This window comes from Molossus molossus, unplaced genomic scaffold (assembly GCF_014108415.1).
Source record: "Molossus molossus isolate mMolMol1 unplaced genomic scaffold, mMolMol1.p scaffold_m16_p_1, whole genome shotgun sequence".
Taxonomy (NCBI): Eukaryota; Metazoa; Chordata; class Mammalia; order Chiroptera; family Molossidae; genus Molossus; species Molossus molossus.
The window spans coordinates 111,588,007-111,602,286 of NW_023425344.1; the positions used below are offsets into that span (position 1 = coordinate 111,588,007).

General features: G+C 43.1%; 1 protein-coding gene across 1 annotated transcript in view; it reads left to right on the forward strand.

Moving 5' to 3' along the window:
- Window positions 1-14,280, forward strand: part of RSU1 (Ras suppressor protein 1) — a 185,086-nt gene that overhangs the window by 29,871 nt on the left and 140,935 nt on the right. Inside the window, exon 4 of the mRNA XM_036252448.1 lies at window positions 11,148-11,268. Within this exon, the coding sequence (XP_036108341.1) occupies window positions 11,148-11,268 (121 nt within the window). The remainder of the gene's footprint in view (window positions 1-11,147; window positions 11,269-14,280) is intronic.

Consider the following 14,280-nt stretch of genomic DNA (forward strand, 5'->3'; position numbering starts at 1 on the left):
AGTGTGGATACACTGATGCTATTTTTCAAAGGAGATAATTCCTGGAAACTTGTACAAACTAAAAAGATGATATTTAACACAATGTGAAGTTCATTATTGATAGTTTATTTTTTTAACGTTCATAAGCGCCACTTAATTTATCTGCTTAAATTAAAATTTTTTAATTTAAGTAAGAGTTTAAGTAAGAATTTGTAACCTTGAGTGGAATGCATGTGTGTGTGTGTGTGTAATTTTTTAATGCCATAAAACCTCGAGAATCTGTTTCCCATTTCAATTTTTCTTTCTCTTTGTCACTTAGCTGAATAGGAGAAAACACCACTGTGATTTGATTGACCACAAGTTAAACTCATGGACCGTTTTCCAGCTATTTTCAGCAAACCCTCTTTTGTCTAGTTTTTTGCTGTTTCTTCAGCCCTTTTGTCCTGCCGATATGTTCCCTGGTCTGGTCCCGATTCTTCTCTTCCTTCAAGACATGGAGATGCATCTCCCCTTTCTCTGGGCAGCCGGGGCCAGCGCGGTGGAGTCCAGCCAAGGCCCCGCAGCTTACAGACTCTGAGGACCACGCTTCACGTGCTCATGACCTCAGGGGAAAGGATGGGAGAAAAGGACTAGTGTTTATTGCCACCCTCCTCTGTATCGGGGGGAGCAAAAGGCTTCAAGTGGTTCAGTAAGGAGAGCAGGGGAGGGGGCTCGTGTGGCTTCCGAGCCTCTGCCTGCCAGCTCCCTGCCTCCTCTGCCAGTGTCCGTGTGCAGCTGAGACCGCCACGGAGGCCAGTCCAGGAGCCAGCTCCACGGTGACGCACTGGCCCTGGGTCTTCACTTGTTCAACTAGAAGAGCAGGGAGAATTCCTGATGTTCAGAGGCGTCCTCGGAATCATTGGAGGGGGAGTTAACAAAGCTATGGTGCCGGGTTTTCTAGCACTGGGCATCTTCCTCCACCCCCGCCGGCCTGCCTTCCTCCTGTAATTCCTTCCCTCCTCAGCGCGGGAACAGAAGGCAAGGAAGGAAGCGGAGGAACCCAGGGTGGCCTCTTGCTGAAATAATTCTCAGCTGTAGAAGAAGGCAGGGGCTACTGGCAGAGCGTGTGGGTGTGTGTGAGAATTTGCCTTGTTTACTGTCTCCCTCTTAATGATAGTGATAATCAAGGATTGCAAGTATGTGTGTGTAACATAATGTATTATAATTATGTTTATTTGGGAGCCTAGAGAGCTTTTTCTTCTCCTTTTGCTTCTCGCTCTTTCCAGTGTTTCAGAACTTCTTTGTCGTTTTCCTAGAGGAGCCTCTGTCCACTTCTTGCCTTTCTCTAGATGTCCCTTCCTTCCAGGCCATCGAATGTCGCTACCTCTCCTCTTAGGGCCGCTTCTCCGAACCTGCTGGCAGTGTGGCGCCTTAGCGCCGGACTGTGGTTCCAGGTGATGTGTCCTAAACGAATTTGGGGTCTGGAAGTCCTCCTGAAGGCTGCATGGACCATTTTTTGGTTCTCTTTGGGGAAGTTAAATCGGGATTCAGACATTAACTAATTTTTGCATCTTCAGAGGAGCGGAAATCCGTGCTTGTCAGCTATTTAGATTTGTTTGGCTCTGTGTGCGCACTTTTTATAGCCCAGGGACATATATTTTTGCATGTTTGACTTCATGCTATTAAAGTCTTGCCTACTGCTTGCTTGTGACTTTCCCCCCTAATTTTTATATAATTGATTATTCTCATTGTTGCTGGAAGAGTAGGACCTTTTTTTTTTTTTTTTTATAGTGAATTAAGCCAGGGATATTTTCAGTTAAAATTACTTAAACTGCACAATCTTAGGAGGCTCATGATGGGATACAATAAGTATGAACTAGTAGGTGTGGGTGCTCAGTAAATACTGCTGAGTAACTGAAAGTAGCATTACTGTTGTTATTTATAAAGCTAATAAATATTTAGGGGTGCTGGCCCTTATTGAGTGGATGTTTAGATATTTTGCTATTTTATTTTTACCTTGAGGAACATGCAGATCATTTTAAATGAGAATTTGCTTTATTGTTTCATAAACTTTATGTTTTTAAATAACCCATAACTACTGTAATTCACTATTTTAATACCCGCTTTGGGGGAAATCCCATAAAATCTGCAAACGTATTTATTATTAGTATATACATTTGAACTCCAAATTCTTATGCTAAGATGTAATTAGTTCACTGTTTACCTTGTGTTTTTTGGCCAGAAAACAAAAGTCATTAATCACTCTAAGTACAAATGAAAATTTTTTTGCATATAGAATCCTGAAGAACGTAATTATTTGTATCTGAGAGCGAAGAGATTCTTCGTTTTACATGTAATCATTGAAATGGTATTCAAGACTATGACTCCTAATTGGCGCAAAGAATTGGCATCTGTATAATGAGTCTAGACATCACCTCTGGTGTGAATGGACTAATGTCTTCTAGCCTTTGTAGCTGAGGATTGAAAGGTCTGTCCTTTCACTCTGGACAACAGTGTCTCCAGTCACATTTTATGCAGTTTCTGTTCATTTTACCTCTTCCTACTCTATTATCCAGTATCCGATTCATCAAATATGGGGGCAAAGCATTGTCTCTTAAGTGGCCTTTCTCCCCCCACTATATGTGTAATGAATAATCTCACTCATTTTCATGTATTCTCATGGTTTTTGTAATTTTTCTAATTACTTTGTTGTTAGTAGTGTAAACTTTGGCATCTAAACACCCAGCCTCATTTTAATATCCTCTACCATCCCTCTCTGTTACTTTATTCTTCTCTGTTAAAGACATTTTTTGAAGGAAACATTTTAAAGAATTTGAAATTGAAAATATATTTTTATGTCAACAGAAGCATGTGAAAATCTGAATGGGCATATTTATTTGTTAAAACAAAAAAAAAATCTCCTTTTTTAAAACTGAACTTATTGGGGTAACATTGGTTAATAAAATTATATAGGTTTCAGGTGTACATTTCTACAGTACATCATCTTTATAATAAACTGCATGTTCACTACCCCAAGTCAAGTCTCCTCCCATCACCATTTTACCCCTGTACCCACTTCTACCTCCCCTTACCCCTCTTTCCCTCTGGCAACCACCATACTCTTGTCTGTGTCTATGAGTTTATTTGCTTAATTTCTTCACCCTTCTCACCCAGGCCCCAACCCCCTTCCTGCTGACAGCTGTCAGTCTGTTCTTTGTGTCCATGAGTCTGTCTCCACTTCATGGTTTTGGTTTTTTTTTGTTTTTTAACAATTGATTTTTTAAATTTTATTTACAAAGAGCTAGCATTCTGCAGGAAGGTAGATGTCCTGAATGACCCATTCACGGAAGTCATGTCAGATTTGGGGTAGCTGTGCTATTTGCTGCATTTTGTGTCACCTTACCCCATATATAGTATCTTTGGGCCTTGTCTGATGGTGTCTCTGGAAATGGGCACAAGATAACAGTGTTTCACCCATCCCAGCACGGGGACGAGTCCACCGCTGGGTCCTGTGCTCCTCTCAGCCTCCCAGGAAGTGTTCTTCTTGCACAGGGTGCTTCATAGTCTGTCTTTAGTTTCCCATGAAATAGGCAGTGGCTGAACCATGAATTTCACTTTTCAGCGAGGCATGTGGGCAGGGTTCCCTGGTGTTCATGTGTGAGCCTAGCACCTCTCCTTTGCAGGAATCACCAGACCTAAACACAGTCTGGGTGCTTCTGTGGAAATAGGTGGGCAGAGGCAGAGCATACTTCTGTCTACTCAGAAGTTTGCTGGAGGTGGTGGATGGGTTCATCTCCAGATTTCATGCCTGTGCTTGTGACAAAAACGTACATGTAATCTGAGCAGCTTCTGGCTTCTCAGGATGGTGCCTGGTCTGTCACTGTCCTCGTAGATGAAGGGGCCTGACTGCTGGTGCTGACCATATGGCTCTGAAGGCCCATGCACGTCCCACTGGCCCTTCCGGGGCTGCACGCGGGCAAGCTCCTGTCCTTATGTTTTGTGTGGTACCTGCTGCCACCAGAGCCTGTCACTCTTCACAGTTTTGTTCCTTTGCCTCAGGGGCTATAAGATGCTTTTGCCCAAAAAGCCCTGGATCGGCTGCACCCCAGCTGGCCTCTCTGAGCTGTCGCTGCTGCCCAGCATTCTGCAGTTAAGCCTCCATGTTTCAATGGCCAGAAGTACAGCACGTGGCACCTTGCCACGTGACCACACTTGGGTGTGATGGAGTTGCTGCAGAGTGACTGAATTCAGTGGAGTAGGGAGTTCAGTGTTTGGTTTGTCTTTCCCCTTGAATGCTGTCTACACTACTCCACACTGATCGCCATACAGATCTGTGTGGGGAAGCGGAGATGGGCCCGCAGTGGTTCAGCGGCAGCCTCGAGGCAGCCTCGGTTTTGTTTCTCGTCCATCTGCAGGCCCAGTAGCTCACTGAAGTGACAGAGGAGTCTTAATTTGGTAAGACTGGTGATTATAATCTTATTCAGCACCATGTGTGAGGTAAAGGACGTGTGTGTTAGGTTTATGACTGCGATGTCACCCATGAGTTAAAAGTTTTCTGAACCAAAATATTGTCCCTAGACCAGCAGCATCAGCGTCCCACAGGGACTCACTGGAAATGCAGATTCTCGGGCCCCGTCCCAAACCTACTAAGTCAGAAACTGTGTGGTACCCCCTACCCAAGTCTGTGTTGACAGCCCTCTGGTGTTTGTGGTGCTGGAAGGTGTGTGCACTGCTTTAGAGCTGCATCGCTGAGTAGAAATTTCCGTGGTGGTGGCCATGCCATGTCCCTGCTGCCACCAGCCAGCGGTGGCTGCCACACTCTTGAAATGTGGCCAGTGTGAGCAAACAACGGAATTGTTAATTTTATTTAATTTCAACTAATTGAGATTTAAATTTATTGTTTTTTTTTTTTCCCTTTTAAATAACCTTCATTCTGCCCCCCCCCCCCACCCCGCCCCAAACTCTACCTCTGGTAATCACAAATCTGATCTATTTTTCTATGAGTATTTTTTTTTAATTCCACATATAAGTAAGATCATACTGTATTTGTCTTTCTCTGTCTGACTTACTTCACTTAGCGTAACCCCCTCAGGGTACATCCATGTCACAAAGGGCAAGATATTCTTTCTTTTCTTTTTGCTAAACAGTATTCCATCATATATCTTATCTCTATCTTCTTTCTATCTATCTATCTGTCTATCTATCTATCTATTGATCTATGTCACTTTTTTTTATTCATTGATCTATCAGTGGACATTTAGGTTCTTTGGCCAAATACCTAGAAGTGAATTTGCTGGATCATATGGTAGTTCTATTTTTATTTTTTTTTTTTATCCTCACCCGAGGACATTTTTCGATATTTTGTTCAGATATAGTGAGTGGGGGGGAGAGAGAGAGAGAAACATCGACGTGAAAGCGACACATCGAGTGGTTGCCACCCACACGACCCAACCAGGGCTGGGGACAAACTGCAACCGAGGTACGTGCCCTTAGCGGGAACCGAACCCGGGTCTCTCCGGACCGCAGGCCGACGCTCTAACTGCTGAGCCAAACCGGCCAGGGCGGTAGTTCTATTTTTAAGTTTTTAGGAACCTCCATGCTGTTTCTTTTTTTTTTTCCTCACCCGAGGATATTTTTTGTACATATAGAGTGGGAGGGAGAGAGAGAGAGAAACATCGACATGAAGGGACACATCGAGTGGCTGCCACCCGCACGACCAACCAGGGCCGAGGACAAACTGCAACCGAAGTACGTGCCCTTAGAGGGAACCGAACCCCTTAGCGGGAACCGAACCCGGGTCTCTCTGGACCGCAGGCCGACGCTCTAACCGCTGAGCCAAACTGGCCAGGGCCATGCTGTTTTTTAATAGTGACTATACCAATTTACATTCCCAGGCTAGATTGACATTTAACTAGTGGCTGCATATTGGCTAGCCCCACCCCAGAGTACAACCTGCTATTTATTATTGTGAGGATAAACTCTTGGAAGGCTTTACAAATAAGTTATTTGTTGTGGAATTACTATTTTATATTTCAGAACAAAATGCTCCTAGAGTGGACCTCCAGTTGTTAGAACAATAGTTGATCAGCTTCTTCTGTTGGGAGGGACGATGAGCTGCTGCTGGCTGCTGGGGGAGCCTGTTCGAGAGTGTGGCACTGACTGTGCTTCAGCTGTGCGGTGCCTGCTAGCTGTGCCTGCTGCACATGTGACGGCTGAGGACAGGTGGTGTCCCTCCAGGGAAGGCAGTCTGCTCCTAGGCATACAGCTGGCTCAGCAGTTCTTCACAGTTGGAGCTACGGCCACTGTGTCCAGCGAGTGTTTTCTGCCCGAGAAACTTTTTTAAAATTTATTTATTTATTTATTTTAATTTTTTCTTAGAGAGAGAGGAAGAGGGAGAGAGATAGAAACATCAATTTGAGAGAGAAACATTAATCAGCTGCCTCATGCACGTCCCCTGTTGGGTATTGAGCCCGCAACCCGGGCATGTGCCCTGAGGAATCGAACCGGGACCTCCCAGTTCATGGGACAATGCTCACACCAGCTGGGCCCGAAAAGCTTTCTAAAGAGACTTTAACGTAGGAGATTAGGCAAGTCCCCTTCATGGCCCTCCACTTCTGGGCCCTGCTAAGCACTTTGGGCTTCTTATTGTGGAACCATCCAGAAACCACTCGTGGGCTGGCTGCTGAGTCTGGGCCTGCCCTAGGTTCTCGGATAGTCGGAACCCTAGCCAGAATAGCATTCAGATTCTTAGGTTGCCAGAAGATACATTGAGTCCAGTTTCTAGGCATAGTTTTTTGGGAGGGTGACATCATCACATCTTTGTCACCTTTTTAAAACATAGTAGAAACTCTGGGCTGAGAATGTCCCCAGCAGTCACCTGGTCCTGTAACCAGAGCAGAATGTGGCATTTAGGAGCTTGGGAGCACCTGAGAGTAGTTAGGAACCTTCCTCACAAATCTGACAACTGAAGTCTCAAAGTTAAAGCAGCCATCATTGCCAGACAGAAAGATACTAAAAAAATAAATTCTTTGTCAGAAGCAAAGTTCTACACGACTGAGCTTCCTAATTGAGGGCCCCGTTTGTTGCCTTGTTTAAATCCATGTCATTGATTTTCATAATCTAGCTTTTCTTGGATTATGGTAGAGAATTTATTTATTTGTTTGTTTGTTTATTTATTTATTTATTATTTTTACTCATTTTTTTTTTAAATTTTATTTTTGTTACAGATGTTTCTCCTTTTTTACCCCATTGACACCCGCCACTTCATCCCCCCTGCCCCATCCCCGGCTTTGTTGTCCATGTCCATTGGTTATGCAGACATGCATATAGGTTCTGTGGTTTATCTCGTCCCTCCCCCCCATCACCCCCTCTTCTGAGGGTTGTCAGTCTGTACCCTACTTCCATGTTTCTGGGTCTACCCTATTCCTCAGACTGTTATATTCATTATATTACATAAATAAGTGAGATCATGTGGTATTTGTCTTTTTCTCCTTGTCTTATTTCACTTAGGTTAATACTTTCCAGGTCCCTCCATGTCGTCTCAAAGGATAAGAGATCTTTCTTTCTTACCGCTGCGTAGTACTCCATTGTGTATATGTGGATTATGGTAGAGAATTTAGAAATGGTCATAATCCAGCCTTCTCATTTCAGAGGCCCAGAGAGGATGAGTTGAATGAGCACACAGAGCTTACGGCTGATCAGGAGAGGCCAATGCCAGCCTAGAGTGGCCAGGCTGGGACTCCTGTGTCCATATGTTCCAGTGCCCCCTTGTTGGTGTGCTGAGCTCCGTGTTGTCTATGGGCTGCATGTGCACTGCTGGGATCACAGTCCGAATCTAGGGAGATCTATGAGAAAGGACCATTACCAACACATAATAAGAGCTATCTTGATGCTCATTGTCTAGTTATATTTTAAAGTACCATACTTTTTGCTAATGTGTCACATAGGTATCTTGAAAAATTCCACCAGAATATTCTGACCAGTGACATATTGCTGCCACCTTTTCATAGTAGTGTTTCATAAATTGTTCCTGCCATGTCTGTATATGGTTTAGTTATTGCACAACTTATTCTGTTAGCTGCTGCTTTTTTATGGACAGCTTTGTTGAAGTTAGTTTGTTTTCTAAGCACTTGGCCTATTTCCATTTGTCGAGTCTGATACCCCTTCTTTTCTAGATTACTTTCTTTAAATACCTCTCTCACTTTATTCCCAAAGTATAAAAATGCTAGGTGCTAAAAGTGTGGTGCTGTGCACCTGATAAGCATTCACTAAATATTGGTTGAAAGAGCGAATGTTATCCCAGCCAGACAGGTCTGAATGTTAATTTCTTTTGCTTTTACTATGGCCACGGGAAAAATTCTATAGTTTAGGGGCAATATTAGCTGTGTAATTTTTTCCCCTCGTCTAGCTTGAATGGAGTCTTAAACACAAAATTCACATGCACACCAAAAGGCTGAGAGAAGGTTAGTAAATTGAATGTGGGGTTATTGTTTATGTCCACAAAACAGAGCCCTAAATCACATTTCGCATAATTTGTGGCTTTAAATTGGACTGATTTAGCAAGGAGAGTGAAATAATCTCTCATCCTGTCAAAAAGGCGATACCTTCAGACCAGCATTTAATTGCATTGGCAAAGTAACTTTGGGAAGGCAGCAGTAATTCTGGCTGCATTATTCTTGGTTTGTGGCTAAATTGGGATCATCATTTTCTCCTGGTTGCACTAAGGTTCTTTATTGCTCTTCAAACTAATCAGATGGAGGTAGGGAATGAAACTTTGTGGTAGCCGGAGGGGGAACGGGGCACTGGTGGGTCCGAGCAGTGTTATTGTCATCTGTGGAGCTCACACTCTTCACAGCGACTCAGCAGGCACAGCCTGGTTTTCTTCATGATCATTTACACAAGGTGAACACCATTCCTTTGCACAAAAAGTGTGTTATTGACTACACATCAAAAAATGTGCTTTCGTGTTCAAATTGTATAGGCAGGGCTTACATTCATTCGTATTGGTGTCCGAGAGTGTGGTTTCTGGGGGCAATTCCCAGCTGCCTTGAATATCCCATTAAAATCTGCCCTTTTCTCTCCATCCCTACTACCAGTCACTTCAGGAACAAATCCATGCCTTGCTCATTTTCCGTCTGGATCACTGCCTCTTAGTGCCTTAGTCTAGAATGATTTGTGTTTTTCACAATTCCTTCCTCCAATGAAAGCATTTTCTTTACCTTTTACCAAGTCGTCTTCCTTCTGAAAGAAATCAGGTCATCAATACCTTAGACATTTTATAAAGTTGAATATGATGACCCAAACAGGACTGAACAGTGTGCCTGTCTCCTTTACTTATTCCCCTGGGAGAGACACACACACACACACACACACACACACACACACTCTCACACTCACACACACGAGTTCTTGGAATGTCTGTTTGGAATTTTACACACACCTTTGTAGTGGTTGTGAGCAAAGGTGCGTCTGGGTTTTCTCAGCAGGAGGGAACTGGTGGGATGGGAAGTACAGGTGCTGACATGAGACACACACTTTCTTGTGCTGTACCCAAGGCCCATGTCAATGATTTTAGTTACCTGGATAGTCTTGGTACTGGTGTTTGCATGAACCATGGACAGCAAGCTCATGGCCAATGAAATGTTTATAGAAAGCTTCTATCAGCCCTTGCCAGTTTGGCTCAGCCATTAGAGCATAGGCCTGCGGACCGGGGAGTCCGGGTTCAATTCCCGCTAAGGGCACATACCTCTGTTGCAGTTTGTCCCTGGCCCCAGTTGGGGTTGTGCGGGTGGCAGCTACTCAGTGTGTCTCTCTTAATTGTATGTTTCTCTCTCTCTCGTCCTCTCACTCTCCTTCCCTCTCTGTCTGACGATAAATGCAATATATATCTCCTTGGGTGAGGATAAAACAAAAAAAAGAAAGCTTGAATCAGCAAATATATACATGAAATACAACCTATGGGAAGTAATTCTGCTATCAATTGAGAGTACTTTTTTTTCTTTTAAAAAGAAATATGTTTTTATTGACTTTTTTAGAGAGAGAGGAAGGGAGAGAAAGATAGAAACATCAGTGTGAGAGAGAAACATCGATTGGCTACCTCCTATACACCCACTACTGGGGATCAAGCCTGAAACCCAGGCATGTTCCCTGACCGGGAATCAAACCGGGACCTCTCAGTCCAAGGGAGGACACTCAATCCACTGAGCCACCCCTGCCAGGCAAGAGAGTTTGTACTTTTGAGGTAAAGATGCCTTTGTTTTTATTTATTTTTTAACCTTTTTTAAAAAATTGATGTTAGAGAGAGAGAGAAGAAGGGAGAGATAGAAACACTGATGAGAGAGAACACTAATTGGACACCTCCTGCATGTCCCCACTCTGGGGATTGGTCCTACAACCTGGGCTTGTGCCCTCACTGGGAATTAACCCTGCAACCTCTTGGTTCATTGGTTGATGCTCAACCACTGAGCCACACTAGCCGGGCAAGATGCCTTTGTCTTTAAATTTGTCTTTGCAGGTATATACTCTGAGGAAGGAAGAATCTTTCAGGCCCCTCCTGTTTTATGTTAACCTTTGATCTGCATACTGGTATTCATAACATGCTACTGAGTTCATTTTTCATATTCCTATGTAACAGTGCATTGATCTGTTGCTAATCTGATGTAACATGTGCATGTGTGTGTACTGATCAAGGTGCAAAGGCCAGAGGCCAAAATCAGGGGCTGGGTAGCTTGACTATTTCATCATAAGGTTGAATTTAAATTGTGATTTAGTGCAATGTGAAAAGAGCAGCTCTTCAGACATCAGATTGTTGAAACAACTTGATGAACATATCATCACTCAGGAAGGGATTTGGAGTTCACTCGCTGCAAGGAAGCCAAAAGGAATGAAGCAGTGCACTTATCAGACATTGTATGACAATTATAAAAGTTTATATGCTTTGTAATATTTACTCATAGGCTGTTTGTGGCACAGAAATTCTCTTTGCCCTTTGAAGAAACATTTGTCTTTCTACTCAGTGGCGAGTTAGTTACAATCTAAGAAAAACGCACAAAAAAATACGCACACATGAATCAGACGGTCACATTGGATGCTCATCGTGCGTTCATGTGAAGAAAAGTGCAGTGTGTTGCTGGTGTTCCTTGTGAGGAGTGAGGTTCCCGTGTTCACGACCAGCATTTTTGTCTCTGTAGCTGTGCCACCAAACATAGCAGAACTGAAGAATTTGGAAGTGCTCAACTTTTTTAATAACCAGATTGAGGAGCTGCCCACACAGATCAGCAGCCTTCAGAAACTGAAGCACCTGAACCTCGGGTGAGTATCCGTGGAAGGAAGTAGGGAGGGGAGGGAAGGAAGGGTGGCTGCGGGCTGGGGGTGCTCATCCTCCTGCATGGGAGAAGCAGCTTCCTCATTTCTTTTTATGTTTTAGGTTTTTAAAGTTTTTTATTGTTTTAATACATCTGCACAATGGCCTACATTAGTGCATATCTATTTGAGAACTAATTGAGAAGCTAATTGTTGGTGCAATAAGGGATTTTTTTTTTTTTTTACTGTATTTTGTTTCCAATAAAATTTTATTTCAGTGATATTAACCCTGAAGGGACTTATTTGCATAATTTTAACTGTTCAGACCAGTTGTAATATGGTTGATTTTGCTCTCTGTATTAAGCAGAGATAGTTTACAAAGCACTTTTCGTCTGTGGAGGGAAGGGTACATTTCTTAACATGGCTTTCTTGATTCTTGCAATTCTCTTGTATAGTCTAGAGGTTCCAACCCTATGTCTATCTGTATACAAAGATGAAGAGGGGAATTTTGGTTCAGCTGAGGTTGAAGAAGCAGGTAGCAGTGAATGATAATACCTTGCATCTGTTTGTTACTGGACAGTTTTCAAAGTCCTCATGCCAGCCTCTAACCCTCTCAGATGCTACAAGGGAGGGCAGGCAGGAGAGGAACCAAGCCCTTTCCAAGGGGTGAAGTGACTTGTTCCTGATTGCTCCCAGGGCTAGTGGCCAAGCTAGGCGGAGAACCCCTTTCCATCAGACATCATAGATGCCACCAAGAACTTGGGCTTCTGACTTCCACCTTCATTGTTGTAGCTCTTGGATAAAACTGCCCACTCATGCTTCTTCATTCACTGTGTGAAGTAATATATTCATGAAATTATAGCCATTGAATGCTCTAGTAAATTAGTGATTTACATGGAGTGATAATAGAAGCTGGCCGGGTATTTATCAACTTAATAAGAAGCAATGATGGGGAAAAAATCTCATTCATGGAATGAGTGTTAGTTTATTCATTCTTTCCACAGGGAGTTGGGTTAGACACTCTTATTTTGGTGTTCATTCTGATTGAGAGACAATCTTTTTAAGACCCATGAGCATTCTTTTTCCTGATGTCAGTGGGGAAGTAATGTTTAAATGAGGGGACATATCACTTTAGATTAGATGGCTTTTCCCCCTATAAATATGGAGACTATATACCCAAAGAAAGGATCTTCCATGTAGATCTTTATTTTGAAAATCATTGTCATATTATTTAATTTGCATGTAAAAAGAAGCTAGAACTAGATACATATACTATACATATACTAGATATATAAAACTAAATATATTCTTACTATTAATGTTTTTCCAGTGTTAAATAAGTTGTTGTTTACCTGTAAAGTGCTAGGAATAGTACCTGGCACATAGTAAGCAGTACATGTTAACTATTGTCATCATCATTGTTTTATTTATTAATTTATTTATTTTGTTACTATGTAAGTGCCTGTTCTTGCTAGTGTTGGGGGCTGAAGGTGAAAATCACAGTCGTTGTGAGCAAGGAGGGTAGAGCTGGCTGTCAGCGGACCGTGATAGTGTATAGCCGGGTCACTGCTGTGTGGAAGGTGCTAGAGGTGCAGTGGGAGGGACCTGGGCTCAGTAGTCTACAGGTGAGATTCACAGGGGAAGAGACCCTACAGGGGTAGTATTTGAGCCCAGACTTGATGCATCAAAGGAATTTCCCAGACTCCCAAGCAGAGGGAAGACATTTCAGACTATGAGAATGACACGTTTAAAAGCTCAGAGCACCCTACGTTCCTGGAATTGCAGGTTGTTTGGTGTTGCTGAGTGTGAAGTGTGAGGTAGGGAGCATAAGGTAAGAGGTAAGAGAAGCATGAATGTCTGCTGTTCATTGAATGAGTATTTCTTGAGCTCCCAACTCTGTACTAGGCTGTGTTGTATGTAGGTAGTGGCCATCCAGCCCTTGGGGTATCCATCACAGTTGGGGAAACTGAACAAATAAGTCATCAGCAAGGAATCAGTGTGCTAATAAAGGGCCTTGTGTGTCAAACCACGGAGCTCCAGTTTTATCCTGCTGACCATTGAGGAGTTTGCTTAACCCATGAGAGGAGGTGTGATCTCCATAGGAAGGATCGTGTGGAGGAGGGGCTGCCGGGAGGTGTGGCTGGAGGTCAGGAGCCCTGTGGGGATGCTGGGTTAACATTTCTGGTGAACTTGGGCAGTGACATCGGAGGCAGGGGAGGGATTGTGTGTGAAAAGCACAGAAGAGGTAGAACTGACAAGACAGTCATGGGTGAGATGGGATGATACCTAGATATCTGCTGTGGGTAGCTGAAATCGAAATACAGATGGAGTCAGGTTTCGGAAGATCCTGAGCTCAGAACTTGTTTAGCTGGGCTCTAGATGCCTCAGAACGGAGTTGTAAGGAGTTGTAAACTTTCCTTCTTTACTGAACGCATCGTAGTCACCTCCTTGTTGTTCTGGGAGCTGTTTGCATATTTCTGGCTCTCAGTGCTTTATTGATTGTGTCAGGTTTTCTGTATTTAATTATCTATCTTCATAGATGGGGTTGTCAAAGTTTAAACAAAATTCTTAGCTCTCTGGGAAAGGAATTAAGATGGTTTTCAAGAAAGGCTCTTCCGTCCTCAGTGGCATAAGGGATTATATCTGCGTGGTTCTGTTTAAGGCAAGATACACAGAGCAGACTCCTTAGAATAAGCAGCAGAATGAAAAGGAGACACCACAGTGGAGCAGTTAGGCCACGTGTGTGCATAGTCCGAGTGACACGCTCAACCAGAAGATGCTTTCCAAGTTCTTTGTAGTATTTGCTGTTTATTGCAGTGATCGTAAGACCTGGAAGGGTTTTTAGGCTATCTGCATAAATAAAAGAAAGTTGAGTTATGTTCTTAATTCTTTAAATGTGACTCACTTTGTAGAGTTATTTTCCAAAAAATGTAAAGTTACATAGGTTTCATGTTGCTCATTATTTCAAGGATAATTTCATTTTGAGAGAACCATGGCCAACTATTCTGGAATAACTTTCCA